Source organism: Leguminivora glycinivorella, chromosome 12, assembly GCF_023078275.1.
Source record: "Leguminivora glycinivorella isolate SPB_JAAS2020 chromosome 12, LegGlyc_1.1, whole genome shotgun sequence".
Classification (NCBI taxonomy): domain Eukaryota; kingdom Metazoa; phylum Arthropoda; class Insecta; order Lepidoptera; family Tortricidae; genus Leguminivora; species Leguminivora glycinivorella.
Genome location: NC_062982.1, coordinates 3,403,114 through 3,419,212, shown reverse-complemented (window position 1 = coordinate 3,419,212; position 16,099 = coordinate 3,403,114). Strand labels below are relative to the sequence as shown.

General features: G+C 39.7%; 2 protein-coding genes across 2 annotated transcripts; both read right to left on the bottom strand.

Moving 5' to 3' along the window:
• Positions 1–7,967: 7,967 nt before the first annotated feature.
• On the bottom strand, positions 7,968–13,448 carry LOC125231959 (UDP-glucosyltransferase 2-like). Its single transcript, XM_048137565.1, has 4 exons — positions 13,251–13,448; positions 10,228–10,447; positions 9,070–9,289; positions 7,968–8,226 (listed from the first exon to the last, which is right to left on the bottom strand). Exons 1-4 carry the CDS (start codon positions 13,446–13,448, stop codon positions 7,968–7,970), a joined length of 897 nt encoding a protein of 298 aa, XP_047993522.1.
• A 14-nt stretch (positions 13,449–13,462) lies between these two features.
• LOC125231957 lies at positions 13,463–14,056 on the bottom strand. The gene has a single exon (XM_048137564.1). The coding sequence runs from the start codon at positions 14,054–14,056 to the stop codon at positions 13,463–13,465; it is 594 nt and encodes a 197-aa protein (XP_047993521.1).
• Positions 14,057–16,099: the final 2,043 nt, after the last annotated feature.

Below are 16,099 nucleotides of genomic sequence, written 5' to 3'. Positions count from 1 at the left end.
GAAAGTAGGTGAAATCCAGAAAAGTTTATTATGACATTTTACTCTTCTAATATGATGTGGAATACGCTGTTAAAATTATTCGATGTCTTCATGTTACACCGTTTATACTTGGTGCAAAAAGAAAGGATTTCCTTCGGAAACGTTCGTCTATGTCATGCTAGTTCAGTTGATATCAGTACATATTATACTGACACTGACTGAAATAGCAAGACACGTTCGTACGTTTCCGTAACAATACGAAGGTAAATCTTTTCGCACTACACCTGTATAGACGATAATGTGCTTTAAAATTGTGAGGAAAATCGTGTTCACATAATTAAATTTGGAAATTTATCGCCACTCGTTTCGAGCTACTTCCTTTCCGCATTTGTATTGTACCTTAGATACATACGATCACGCCTGTATCCCATAAAGGGGTAGGCAGAGCACATGAAACTACTTAAGCTTCAGTGCCACTCTTGGCATATAAGGGGTTGAAAGAAAACGAAACTGTGACATTGCAGTGACAGGTTGCCAGCCTCTCGCCTACGCCACAATTTAACGCATATCCCATAGTCGCCTTCTACGACACCCACGGGAAGAAAGGGGGTGGTGAAATTCTTAACCCGTCACCACACAGTAATAATAACAGTAATATTATTTGAACTGCAGGCAAGTCCCCTATTATATTTTCGCCATCGGTAGCAACCCTGACAACGCAAGTACACCGCAGCAGGCCAACTTCGGATGCGGGCGACACCTCCTGTTGCGGTCGGACGACCTCAAACAATATCCACTAACTATACTTGGCTTCGTACAGCGTGGAAAATATTTCATTGTTACCTAATAGGCTAAGGGCCTTCCGAAACATATCGACGCGGAATTAGCTTTCTCCAAACAAAAATCGCTCGTTAATATGAGCATGCGTACGGATGTGTCGGATGCATTCCGCGATGACGAAACGTAAGTGTCTTCATACTAACTAGCGATTTTTGTTCGGTTAGAGCTGATTCCGCGTTGATAGGTTTGGGGATACCTAATTATACACTAGAATAGGACAAAATCATTACAGGTAATTTTATAGACAGGTACAGGTATTTCCTTGCGACTGTAACGGCGTGGCTTGCGTGGGCGACGGCGATGCGACGTATACGAAATCAAACCTTATCGATATGGAAGTAGACGATGCGATGAGACGCGACGGCGGCGGTCGCGCGGCGGTCGCGCGACCGTCGCCCACGCAAGACACGACGTAAGAGTGTGTCCGCTAGATTATGAAATGTCTTAACATACTTACCTACTACTGAAACGTAAAAGTCATTGTATCTTTCCTTGCAGGGCTAGCACATGATTGACTGATAAGATTGACGCATGATTATGACATGTCGGGTATAATCATGGTCATGTCTTTAAAAGAATTAGAAAAAGACTCATGATAAATCTCACACCGAAATACTGTCGTACCAATCATGGGCTAGGCCTGTTGATAGATACCTACTATTATATTTTCTGTAAAATAAGAAAGAAAGAAAGAAAAAGTTATCTCAAATCCACATTGCCAAAATAAAATCGCTAGTCCCCATTGATCGGCCTACACAATATACCATGGCGAATAAAACAATAAAGCGTAGGTACACGTCCTGCTGAAACAACCCCCCCCCCTTTACCCACCTTTCACCTCTCTCATCTCACTCCCCTTTGGCAGCGGCAAAGAGAATACCACTCCGCATAAGATAAATCACATGATTTTTGAACGAGCCCTAAAGTCTAAGAAAAAAAAGTGCTCAGTCGTCTTTGATTGGTAGTCGGTTAGATGGCGACACTGATTATATTTAACAATTTTAAGACAATATATATTAGGTAAAAACCCCCTGTGTTGACATGTTGAGAATTTCAGCACCCCCTTTCTTCCCGTGGGTGTCTTACGCCGTGTCTTGCGTGGGCGACGCGGCGTCGCGTCTCATACTTCCATATCGATAAGGTTGTGATAAGGTCCGCTTCTTCCGGCAGAGAGTCGAATGAATTTTTTGTAGAAACCTTGACTTCATATTTTTTTGATTTGATGTCGTCCCTACTTCCCAAGGCTGTGGATGGGGACTGTAACTGTATTGCAGGTGACATACTTATTTTTTTATTTTCTAAATTTTCTTTTAATGATGTAATGATATGGTTCATATGGTTCAATTGCGCCAGCAAACCCCTTAATTGCAAGGAGTGGCTTAATTGCAGGCGTGAGACTGCGATATACGTGTTTATGTAAAAGGATATTCTTGTAATCGTCATAGTCTAAAAGCTTGAAGTGTCGAGAGCAGTAAATGTTCCTACAAATTTCTCTTTGTCAATAATCCTCTATATCCATTCTCTTTGGCAGCGGTTTGTTCGAAAAACGAAATTTCCTTTTTTACGCTTCCCCTCTCGCAGTTCGCGATGTGTATTGTGGGATAATAAATGCAGGGCACAGTCGAAGGAAAACGGCCCAGGTGTGCGAAATTACCTGCACATAGAATGGGTTCTATTAGTAATAAAATAACTGGAGTTTTGGGGGTTTCATTCAAGACATTTATTTATCACGCGACTTTTTTATACAAAAATAGCAGCCCTACGGCTTCCTACGAATATTATACATTTGTGCATGCGCGGATCCAGGGGGGGGGGGGGGTCATGGGGGTCATGACCCCCCCCCCTGGAGCCTAAGTTGGCCATACAAATAGACCACGTGACCCCCCCCCCTGGGGCCCCGGGCCTTTACCACGTGACCCCCCCCCTGGGCACGAAGCTGGATCCGCGCTTGTTTGTGACGTTATCTGGGTAAAGGGATCTTATTGTCGATGGCGCTTAAGACCCGCGGCGTCGTATTTTGTACACAAACATCGATCATAACGCCGTAAGCGCCATCGACAATACCTTTACCCAGATATTTAATGGCACATTTAATACTTATTCAAAAACCTAGAAGCGCAGGGTGGCCTAGCGGTAGGAGCATGCGAGTGCTCCTACCGCTGTCAATCCGGAGGTCGCGGGTTCGAACCCCGGCTCGTAACAATGAGTTTTTCAGGGTTTTTCGGAACTTATGTACGAAATGTAATTTTTTCCAATCGCTTTTCGATGAAGAAAAATTCCAATAACGCCTAGTAGTACAAATCCTCAACTAAATATTAACTAAATTGCACACTTCACACTAAAATACAACCTATTCAAACTATTACTCCCGTGGCCAAAATAATGCCAATTGTCGCCCGACAGTGACATTTCGCCATTCATTGCTTGTGCCAATGTCACTTTAGTGAAATAGCCATCTGGCGTAACATTACAATTCATTAAGAGCGCTATGACAAAAAAAGGCGATATATTGTAAAATGCACAATATTTATCGACAAAATTGTACACTTTACTCATACTAAAAGACAGTGAAAGTACTTGTTTCAGTTAGAACATCTTATTAACTGTCGGTTAAATAAAAAACATATGAAAAAAAAAGCTTTTTCAATTAGTAATGATTGTTTTTCTGATGCTCGTTTAGGAAAAACCGCGTGAAGCACAGAATTCGGAGCTCTTATTATGTACAATTTGATAAGATCACTCTCATAAATGAGGTAAATTTAAGTTCCAAATATCTTGTACTTAAGGCCCATTAAACAATATTTATCATTTAATCCTTTGAAATTGAGAAATTGAAAGTAAAACGAACTCAATTTTGTCTTGAAAATACATCGAAACAAGTGATCATTTCTCCAAAAATCTACATGTTATCGAAGTTATTTTAGTATATAAATAATCTGTACAATGTGCTTAAACTGCTGTTATCCATTTGTCGTTATAATATTTTATCATGATTTTTTGCCAAATTTTTGAAAACTAGCCTTCCTGTCGCTATTTTATCGGCGACGGACGCCTGCGATTTCAGTGCCGCGCCGGAGCTCGAGCAGGTAAGACGTATTATGTCGCTTTGGTCTCCGAGTTTTCATCGCAAACGTCGAGAATATTTATTGTTGTGTGGGTCGGACGCCTTGTTTCTACACGGGCTATCCTCGCATTGTGTGTGTGTAAACAGCGACCAACGAATTTGATCCTAGATCCGTAAATATTTGCTTTTATAATACTTTGTTATGTTTGAATGTTAAAGTATTACAACGTTGTGATGATAAAAATGTGAAAATTACAATACGGTCAAGATGATAAGACACATCAAGATGGTACTCGGGATCTGATGATGGAGCCAGAAGGTGGTCACCAGTACCAGTGAACCATGTAAGTAAACGACTTCGTGTTTAGGCTCGTTGGGTTCGTCTCAACAAGACCTTTGACAAGAGGTGGTACTCAGGGTCTGATGATGGAGCCAGATGGTGGTCACCAGTACACTACTGGGTGTCAGATTACTTCTAATGTAATCAAGTGAAACGGTAAATTACCATTACATGTAAAGGAATCACTAATCATCTATACAATCATTACTATTACCAAAAATTCGGAATCATAGTCGATTCAAAATAACTGAAATTATTGACTTGATTACTTTCAGATTACGAATATGTAGTACCTCAGATTGCTGACTGTCACTTTGACACAAAATTAATGACCAATGTGGAATCTGACATTGCTGACTGTCACTTTGACACAAAAGTCGTCATGGGTGTCGTAAAATAGGTTTTAGGGGGTGCTGATACCAAAATTAATGACCAATGTTCAATCTGACATTGCTGACTGTCACTCTGACACAAAAGTCGTCATGGGTGTCGTAAAATAGGTTTTAGGGGGTGCTGATTACAAAATGAATGACCAATTTGGAATCTGACATTGCTGACTGTCACTTTGACACAAAAGTCGTCATGGGTGTCGTAAAATAGGTTTTAGGGGGTGCTGATTCCAAAATTAATGACCAATGTGGAATCTGACATTGCTGACTGTCACTTTGACACAAAAGTCGTCATGGGTGTCGTAAAATAGGTTTTAGGAGGTGCTGATTCCAAAATTAATGACCAATGTTCAATCTGACATTGCTGACTGTCACTCTGACACAAAAGTCGTCGTGGGTGTCGTAAAATAGGTTTTAGGGGGTGCTGATTCCAAAACTAATGACCGATTTGGAATCTGACATTGCTGACTGTCACTTTGACACAAAAGTCGTCATGGGTGTCGTCAAATAGGTTTGCGGGGGTGCTGATTCCAAAATTAATGAACAATGTGGAATCTGACATTGCTGACTGTCACTTTGACACAAAAGTCGTCATGGGTCTCGTAAAATAGGTTTTAGGGGGTGCTGATTCCAAAATTAATGACCAATGTGGAATCTGACATTGCTGACTGTCACTTTGACACAAAAGTCGTCATGGGTGTCGTAAAATAGGTTTTGGGGGGTGCTGATTCCAAAATTAATGACCAATGTTCAATCTGACATTGCTGACTGTCACTCTGACACAAAAGTCGTCATGGGTGTCGTAAAATAGGTTTTAGGGGGTGCTGATTTCAAAATTAATGACCAATGTTCAACCTGACATTTCTGACTGTCACTTTGACACAAAAGTCGTCATGGGTGTCGTAAAATAGGTTTTAGGGGGTGCTGATTCCAAAATTAGTGACCAATTTGGAATCTGACATTGCTGACTGTCACTTTGACACAAAAGTCGTCATGGGTGTCGTCAAATAGGTATCCGGAGGTGTTTGAAAACTAATGACCATTTTGGAATCTGACACTGTTGACTGTCACTTTGACACAAAAGTGATCATGGGTGTCTTCAAATAGGTTTCCATGGGTACTGATCTCAATATTAATGATCAATTTGGAATCTGACATTGCTGACTGTCACTTTGACATAAAAGTCGTTATGGGTGTCGTCAATTAGGTTTCCATGGGTACTGTGCAATGTCAGGTTCCAAATCGGTCATTACTTTTTAAATCATTTCATTAAGTTTGGAATCAGTACCCCCTAAAAACTATTTGACTACACCCATGATTCCTTTTGTGTCAAAATGACAATTAGCACTGTGAGATTCCAAAATAGTCGTTAATTTTGGAATCAGCACCCCCGGAAACCTTTTTGACGACACCCATGACGACTTTTGTGTCAAAGTGACAGTCAGCAATGACAAGATTCCAAATCGGTCATTAATTTTCAAATCAGCACCTCCGGAAACCTATTTGACGACACCCATGATGACTTTTGTGTCAAAGTGACAGTCAGCAATGTTAGATTCCACATTGGTCATTATTTTTGGAATCAGCACCCCTAAAACCTATTTTACGACACCCATGATGACTTTTGTGTCAAAGTGGCAGTCAGCAATGTTAGATTCCACATTGGTCATTATTTTTGGAATCAGCACCCCCTAAAACCAATTTTACGACACCCATGACGACTTTTGTGTCAAAGTGACAGTCAGCAATGTCAGATTCCACATTGTTCATTAATTTTGGAATCAGCACCCCGCAAACCTATTTGACGACACCCATGACGACTTTTGTGTCAAAGTGACAGTCAGCAATGTCAGATTCCACATTGGTCATTAATTTTGGAATCAGCACCCCCTAAAACCAATTTTACGAGACCCATGACGACTTTTGTGTCAAAGTGACAGTCAGCAATGTCAGATTCCACATTGTTCATTAATTTTGGAATCAGCACCCCCGCAAACCTATTTGACGACACCCATGACGACTTTTGTGTCAAAGTGACAGTCAGCAATGTCAGATTCCACATTGGTCATTAATTTTGGAATCAGCACCCCCTAAAACCTATTTTACGACACCCATGACGACTTTTGTGTCAAAGTGACAGTCAGCAATGTCAGATTCCACATTGTTCATTAATTTTGGAATCAGCACCCCCGCAAACCTATTTGACGACACCCATGACGACTTTTGTGTCAAAGTGACAGTCAGCAATGTCAGATTCCACATTGGTCATTAATTTTGGAATCAGCACCCCCTAAAACCAATTTTACGACACCCATGACGACTTTTGTGTCAAAGTGACAGTCAGCAATGTCAGATTCCACATTGTTCATTAATTTTGGAATCAGCACCCCCGCAAACCTATTTGACGACACCCATGACGACTTTTGTGTCAAAGTGACAGTCAGCAATGTCAGATTCCACATTGGTCATTAATTTTGGAATCAGCACCCCCTAAAACCTATTTTACGACACCCATGACGACTTTTGTGTCAAAGTGACAGTCAGCAATGTCAGATTCCACATTGTTCATTAATTTTGGAATCAGCACCCCCGCAAACCTATTTGACGACACCCATGACGACTTTTGTGTCAAAGTGACAGTCAGCAATGTCAGATTCCACATTGGTCATTAATTTTGGAATCAGCACCCCCTAAAACCTATTTTACGACACCCATGATGACTTTTGTGTCAAAGTGACAGTCAGCAATGTCAGATTCCAAATCGGTCATTAATTTTTAAATCAGCACACCCGAAAACCTATACTCGTGGTATATGCACTTGAAATGTGAAAGTGAAAATGCTAGAATGACATGTAAACCACGAAGTTGTATAGTCATATTGTTCATTGGTATTGGTGACCACCATCTGGCTCCATCATCAGACCCTGAGCACCACCTTGAAGTAATTAGAATTGTATTTGTCTTATTTTATCATCATATTAATATATACTTTACTCTAATACTTATCATATAACAAAAGCAAATATTTGGGATGGGATCTACTTTTATAATTATTACTTTAATTTTTTAAATAAATTTTAACATAATTGATATTATTTCGCGCTATATTCTCGTATTTTCGTACAAAATAATGTTTATTAGAAACCAAAAGTTTATATCGAGATAGTAGATTGTGGTTGTTATCAAAATTCCATAGAAAGGATCAAGATTGTTTTGTCCATTATTGTAGTGCGAGCGAGTGATAAGACGTGCTAGAAAGGGTCGGCATATTGGGCTCGCGCGGCGGGTAAAATACCTAATTTCGCCCGACGCCGAAATGTTATAACGCTCTTAATATAACAGACATCGTTTACAATTAAGCAGTTTTAACTTTCGCTCTCCTAGTAAGCACCTTATACAACCCTATAAGGGCTACTACTAGACAAACGAACATCGCAAGCGCGGCGACTATAATGTCTCCATCGATGAAGGTGAGACAGGTGATGCTCACGGCGGGAGCGCGCCGGCGCGTGCGGCGCCGCAGTGTGCGCTCGATCCACCAGATCGCGCGCTCCAGGGCTGATTCTGGACGGTCCAGCATTTCCTCGCTTAGGAGCTTGGAGCGGGTGCGGTAACTGGAATGAGAAATTAACGATATTGGGCTCTAGATGGATGTAAAGATGAAGAGTGTTGTTTTGCCTAGCTGGTATATGATATGAAATGAAATGAAATGATATCTTTTATTTCAGACAGATGTCGATATGACCTTGAATTAGATTACTGCTACAGATAGCGAACCAAATGTAGATGTTCGTTCTCAGTCTATCGGAGTTAGAATACTACCATAAGGTTAAGTAAATGTTTGGTAAAGGGATCCACTGACTTTCAGTTTGCTGGACGGTAACGAAGTAACTTACAGTGCCGCTTAACTAATAGGCTGTTGCTGACCGGTACACTGAGAGAAATTTGCATTGTGAATTTAACAAGTTCGACTTGTTGCGGTTTATCCGTTTGAATCAGCCAAACGTATGTTTAAAACAATATGTGTCAGGTTGTTTTTATAAAATCGACTTATTGATTCAAATATATTGCCGATTCAAATGACAAGTAGCTTGTTGTTTGAACCAAAGAGCACGTAGGCGCTATTTTAACCAAAAAACTTGTTGAACGAACATGAAAACTGGTTGTATAGGTATTTTCTCTCAGTGTATACTGATAGTGAGCGCCTAAAGACTCAACCGTAGAAATGTAGAATTTGCAATATTCTGAAGATATACTTTATGTAAATTTAGTCGTCATGATAGTCCAATTATGTGTCTTTGTTGTTGTTTTCCTAAGAGTCAGCAGCAAGGGCCTTTTAAACTAATACTAAACATATATTTTATCTCCAGAAACACATTTTGACTTTGCTTTATCTCAGTTACCTTATTCTATAATTATGCCATGTCCAGCTATAATAAAATGTTAATATACAATACCTTTGGTTTTTTATAATCTCTTCAATATTTTCCTTCAGCTGATCATCAGTAAGCGAAGCCAGCTCCAGCCTTCGTCCCACCCCAAGCCTCTCATATTGCTCAGCGTTGAACCATTGGTCCCCGAGCATGGGGAACGCTAGGAGAGGCACACCGGCGCGGATGGCCTCGTCTGTGGACTGAAGGCCTGCTTGCGTGATGAAGAGGACCAGCTTCTTGTGGCCTGGGGACCAAATTATTGATGATAATTAAATTGAGTTAACAACTATTTACCTTGGCATATCGTGACAGCAAAGGTTTTTGTTGTACACCAATAACCAGTAACTGATGGATGGCACAAAGCATAAATATATGGGATTTGGACGAATGGCGACTAGGACGAATCGCGATGTAGACAAATGGCGTAAATTATATTTGACGAACCACGTAATGGACGAATTGTGACTTGGACGAACCACATTTTAGACCCATAGCTATCAAATTCTTAGCAGGAATGCGAATTTGCGTAATAGGAAATTATTCAAAAAATGGAATAGGGACACAAGACCAGGGGTTTAATGAGAAATCGCTGGTATGTTTAGCAGATTTTTCAATGATTTTACGATTTGACCATCGTAAAATCTGAAAAGATTTTACGATGGTCAGATCGTGAAAATTAAACAATATGTTCCTATGCAAAGGTGTTCATTAAAATCTCTACCGACTTCCATCTCCATTTCATGCCGACAGTTGTTTTGTCAGCCAGTAAGAGGCTGAGCCCTAAAATGTCAGGCAGATAATACAGAGACCTGTTCTCGGTGTTGGAATGAGCACTAAACCTTTTCCCAGAAAGCAGTTCCCGAACACTCAGACGGAACCGCCATCCACTGGAGGATCCAGCGGTGTTCTATCCACTAGGTCTGGTAGGTCTCTAGGCACTATATAAACTCACGCAGCAGGTCCGACTGCGGTAGCCACTCTGCCGTCCGCACATTATCCGGTAGCCCGGCCGGCGGCTCCTTCCACAGCACGTCGTACGGCAGTTCGTTGGGCAGTTCCTTGAACACCCGGATGAACACTGCCATCCCCTCCAGTAGAAACGGTACTTCTAGGTCTGACCAGTTGTCAAATGGATTCAATCGTGCCAAAGACTTTCAAAATTACGTAAGTCCTGATACTCACGCAGCAGATCCGACTGCGGCAGCCACTCGGCCGTCCGCACATTGTCCGGCAGCCCGGCCGGCGGCTCCTTCCACTTCCACAGCACGTCGTACGGCAGCGCCCGGAACACCCGCACGAACACCGCCATCCGCTCCGGCGGCAGCAGGGACGGATCCGTGTTCGTGCCGAAACTCATGTAGATGACCCCGTGCTTTGATGAGTCCATCCAGGATTGTAAGTCCTGGAAATTTCAAAGGTATCTTAAGGTTTAGAGCAGTGATGGAGACAAACTTTTTCCATTGGGGGCCAAAATTTAAAGAAATTTAGAGGAGAGGCCACATTTAATTTACATCGAAAATGCATTCTTAAGGTAACTGTACCATATTACGGGAACTTAAGACGTTTCCTACTTTAAGTGAGGATTGAAACAAAAATGCGAGGTTTCTAGTGGTGTTAACTATTTTATTTTGAGGATAAGTCTTCTACGATTGATTTAAGACACTATTTTGCATCGTAACTTCTAATTTATAGAAATTACCGTTGTTTTACTAAACGCTTAGTTTGCCTATTATTCCGGGATACAATTTTGGTATGGCTTTAATTCCGGGAGTCGTTGTACATTATTACGGGATATCTTTAAAGTCCACTTTGTTGAAGCATAATGTAAAGAAACGAATTAAAAAAATTGTTTACATAAATATATAATGCACATTCGTTTTGATAAATGCTTATACAGAGTGTATTTTTTATAATTGGCAATATTTTGGTGAGCTGGAATGAGAAGGGAAATATGATATTTTACGGTATAACGATTATATGATATAACGACAGGGTGTTATAAGTTTCACTGTCTGTCTGTCTAAGGCATCGCTTTCGAATGGATGAACCGATTTTGATTAGTTTTTTTCATTTGAAAGAGCTGAATTAATCGAGTGTTCTTCTTAGCCATGTTTGATGAAATCGGTTTAAATAGGTACTATTTTATATTTATATATGTCTATCCTATTATGTATTGTCCTTATGTAAATTTTAGCTTTCTAGTACTAATAATGATTGAGCTAAATCGTAGACGGACAGGCTGGCTGACGGACAAACTAATATGCGGTATAAAGATTTTTAGCTAACTAAGAAAGTTTAAAAACATAATATCCGGGTCTCTGTACCTTATTTTATGAGTTTATATATTTTAATATACTTTATATAAGTATACCGGAATAAGATACACTCATATAAAATCATGTACTTAATTACGGCAGTCAAAACAAGGCTATATTAAAACATAAAAAAGATTTTTTTTCTTAGTATATTGGAAGATTATATAATAATTATACTCAAAACATTGAAATAAATAAACTTTGTGCTTTAATTTTATGAAATAAAACAAATTTAATGTTGATGCCACAGTCCAATATTTCGCACGTATTACTCAATGAGTATACATTTCGTATTCAATTATGAGATTAAAATCTAAAAAATATATGTACCGTAATTATGTCACTATAATCTGTAGTCTTTATTTAATGTATTTACATCAAATATAATATAAATATACTTAAACGTAAATAGTAATAGGACACAAAAATATTACGGACTGTGTTTCCGTTATTCCGTGATACTCCCGCAATTATGTACACCTCGTCAAAATGGTGTACATTATTCCGGGAGCGGGCATTTTAATAAAAATATGTTTTAAATTAACTTGAAAAGATGATATAAATGTCTTTTAATAACTATAAGACAATTATGATACAAATTTAATATCAATAAACTTACCATCATCACAGCAAACCCTTACGAAGTTCCGCTGCCGCGTTAAGCTCACTGTCAAACACGCCCATAGAAACCACTGCGTGGTTGCGACTGACGCATTTGAAGGTACCTCATGGCTTCATAAGATAAGATAAATATCCGAAAATCGACTTTTTCGGTTCTATTTGATCTATAGTTAATTAAATACTACATTAACTTAAGATTTTACTGATAGTTTCCTTATTTTGCGACAAAAACCAAAGTATCCCGGAATAATGTACCACATTTTACTATCCCGGAATAGTGTACAGTTACCTTACTACAGAGCTGGAAGAGCGTGGAGAGCCGGATAACATCCTTTCGCTGGCCGTACTTTACCCACGGTTGTTTTAGAGCATTTAGCTAAGCGACGTGTGTGAAACTATCAAACTCGACACGTGTTTTGCCTCTCTACGGGATGCCTCGTCAGGAGATGAGAACTGAAGTCAGTTGTCGCCACTCGGACCGTCGACATTGTCCGACATCAACAGCGTTATACACAAGTGTTATGCCTGTCGTAGTCAAAGTAACTTTGCCACATTCAACCAAGGTTTAAAATCCTCGTTTGCAGTACTGGTGTTTGAGCGATGTTTGTGTTTATGACATAAAGCGTCCAAAACTTTAATATTCTAACACTTTAACTAATCAAATCAACCCTTATAAATTATATCAAAATACTCTTAGCTGCTTAGTGCGTTTTTACATTATCCGATCCGATATCGGATGTCGGACCGATATCCCATACATTACATGCGCCATCTTGGATTTTTGTCATTGAAATCCTTCCGACATCCGATATCGGATCGGATAATGTGAAAACGGCCTTACGCTCCAAAGAATGAGAAAGAGGAAGGAAAAGGTACGTAACATCGAGAAAAAGATAGTTGCACTAGGTGAGAAATTATATAAAATTTATAAATCGAAAACAAGTAAAAATGAAATAGGTAACAAACGACGAGAAAACGGAGTCATTCAATCCAAATCTTTTAATTGAAAAAATAAAAACTATCTTATCCAAAAATACTTAATTTATTTATTGCACAAATTTACAAAAAAAGAGTACAAATGGCGACCTTAACGCCTTGAGGCATTCTCTACCAGTCAACCATCGGGCTAAACAGAAACTGTTAGTTTGGTGCACGATTTTAAAATTAAATATGAAAACACAGGTCAAGACTGCAATCGTAATATACATACTAATTATAATATTCAGTTTGTCATGATAAACCTCTACCTATACAGTTTCCTCGTCTTACTTGAGGCAAATCCTTCAACGGTGCACAATTAAGACTCCCCAAATGTATGACATTCGGCGGCACAGGACGATAGCCCTCGAACACAGGATCTATATTCACCATCAACAACTCCACGTTATTCTTCAACTCTTCCAACGGAGGCATATCCTCGCCGAACAAGTCACGAAGCATCGCATCTTCTTTCTCTTGATACAACATCATTAACCGATACATCAGTAGCGGTTGTATAACTCTGTAACCTTCTCCCATAAAGTAAGGTTAAAGATACGGGTTCGTAAGAAATCTGGGTACAGGATTGGGTTGACAGGAGCACCCACCACCTGGTAATTCTCATCCAGTCCCCCTAGAGAACTCATCAATATGATAGGCGCCTTGAAGACGTGAGACAGTGCCAGCACCGGTCTCGGCCACGCTTCTGCGATCACTAAATCGAACTTTTCTTTTTCAAACACCTTCTTTGTAGCCTCACTTTTAATTTGCTTCGGGAATATTTCCAATATAAGATCAAACGCTGTATCGATTTGCGTGTATAAATCATTTCGCTTCCCGCTAGCAGTTTTGATGAAACGGTCGATCCATGGAGCGTAGGATATGTCATGAAGATCGACTTCTGTGAGATTCGGCGGTGCCTGATCCGGGAATGCTGGATCAGTAGTCAATATAACAACACGATGATGCTTCGCTAACTCTTGTGCTATTGGGCGGAACACCACCTGATGGCTGATAGATGGAGTTGGCACTACAATGAGAATTCGCGCGGTATCTCCGTATGCGCAGAGGCGTACGCTTAGCCACCCGCCCACCATTCTCAAGCTGAATCACACAAATGCGAAGAATATCAACATGTAGCTGACTGTGATAATGAGGCTATCAAGTCTCCCAAGTGCGAATCGGACGCGCGTTAAAAAGATCCTTATATAACATTATTTTATATAATGGATCTTGTTTCCTCACGAGCACCAAAAACCGACACGTTAACTACCCGAAGGATACTAAAAATAAACTTAAGAGCCCATTAAAGTAAACAACAATGGCATACAGTCCAAAAACTCATAATTTTAGATATGTTTATGATTTTAAATAAATCACAGATTAAAAAATCTGAAGTGGAGATCCTATGAGTCCTACTGGTGTGAAGTAGCCACCTATACTACTTTTACACATTGAAGCTGCAAGCTTGTGTTCATTGAGTTTGGTATCAAATTACCGACAATTTTTGAGGAAAACAATTATTGGTCTTAGTAAAATAATAGTAATATATCTTCATCCTCACACTTTAGTCATACTTAAGTATCTTTTTTCTTATCGCGAAAGTATTCACTATGTAAGTTTTCAGTACAGATGGTGTTTTTCTCGCACTAGTGCGAGAAGTGGTTCATTATATGCTAGGTAGAAACTTTGGAGGCTCATCTGTACTGAAAAACGTCGTACGATACACGTGCGAAAAGGAAATTCGAAACTCGTGTCGATTTAAAACACTCCCTTCGGTCGTGATTTAATTTATCGCCACTCGTTTCGAACTTCCTTTTTTACGCACTTGTATCGTAATGTACTAATTTACCTTGACTTGTAACCACACTATTATCTTAAGTATGAGTACCTATTATAAGGCAATGCAAGCAGCTCACCCTGTGCGACCTCTGCTGATAGATTGCCGATAGTTTATTAGTTTGATATCAATATCAATAAATTTGCCAATTTCATTTTAACATACACTTTCGTTGGCCTTACACTAGTAGATTTATCAGTAAAATCGCGTATGGTTTTCAATTAGCTATTTTAAAGAATCAATTTTCATAGATAGATAGATAGATAATCATTTATTTGTTTGCTACAAAACAGACCAAAATTACACAATCAAAACAAAAATAAACAATAATAAGTACTAACACTAGAAAAAAAAACAATAGCATACATTAAAATGTGGGTGGGTTTGCTGTGTGCGTTGCAGCAAAAACAAAAGGCCCTGGCTCAGTAATATGCTCCACTCTTTGGGGCGAAGCTACTGATAATTCTGCTAGAACCTGAATTTCATCGACTTACCTGAGGCAGATCTTTAGACGGTGCACTGTATAGGCCCCCCAAATGTATCACATTCGGTGGCAGAGGACGATATCCCTCGAACACAGGATCTGTATTCACCATCAGCAGCTCCACATTCTTATTTAACTCCTTTATTGGAGGCATATTCTTGTCAAATAGATCACGAAGCATCTGATTTTCCTTTTCTTCATGCCTCGTTATTAACCGATACACCTTGTACCTCTTATATAGTTCTCTTACTTTCTCCCAGAATGTAAGGTTATACAGACGCGTCCGCAAAAAATCTGGGTATAATATCGGGTTGACGGGACCACCCATAAATTGGTATTGTTCATCCGTTCCCCCAAAACTACTTATCAATATAACAGGCGCATTTAAAACGTGGCCCAGTACTCTTGTCGGCCTCACCCATGCTTCTGCGATCACTAAATCGAACTTTTCTTTTTTAAATAAATTCTTCACAACTTCACTCTCCATTTGTTTTTTAAATATCTCTAGCATGACATCAAACCCCGTTTCTATCTGGGTGTATAAATCATTTTGTTCTCCATTGGACGTTTTAAGGAAGCGATCGATCCATGGACGGTAGGATATGTCGTGGAAATCGATTTCTGTAAGATTCGGGGTCTGGCATTGAAATGTTGGATCCGTAGTCAGGAGATCAACATGATGACGCTTCGCTAACTCCTGTGCTATTGGTCGAAATATTACTTGATGGCTGATAGATGGAGTTGGTACAACGATGAGGATTCTCGCGGCATCACAGTACCATGCGCAGACGCTTAAAATAAGCACCCAGTGTGACT

What these genes read in the sequence shown, in the direction of transcription:
- LOC125231959 (XM_048137565.1), bottom strand. Translation starts at nt 13,448, where the DNA reads ATGTTGTATCAAGAGAAAGAAGATGCGATGCTTCGTGACTTGTTCGGC. An exon ending in CGTTGAAGGATTTGCCTCAA is followed by an intron (nt 10,448 to 13,250) that starts GTAAGACGAGGA and finishes TGAAATTTCCAG; the next exon opens with GACTTACAATCCTGGATGGA. An exon ending in GAGATTATAAAAAACCAAAG is followed by an intron (nt 8,227 to 9,069) that starts GTATTGTATATT and finishes TTCTCATTCCAG; the next exon opens with TTACCGCACCCGCTCCAAGC.
- LOC125231957 (XM_048137564.1), bottom strand. Translation starts at nt 14,056, where the DNA reads ATGGTGGGCGGGTGGCTAAGCGTACGCCTCTGCGCATACGGAGATACC.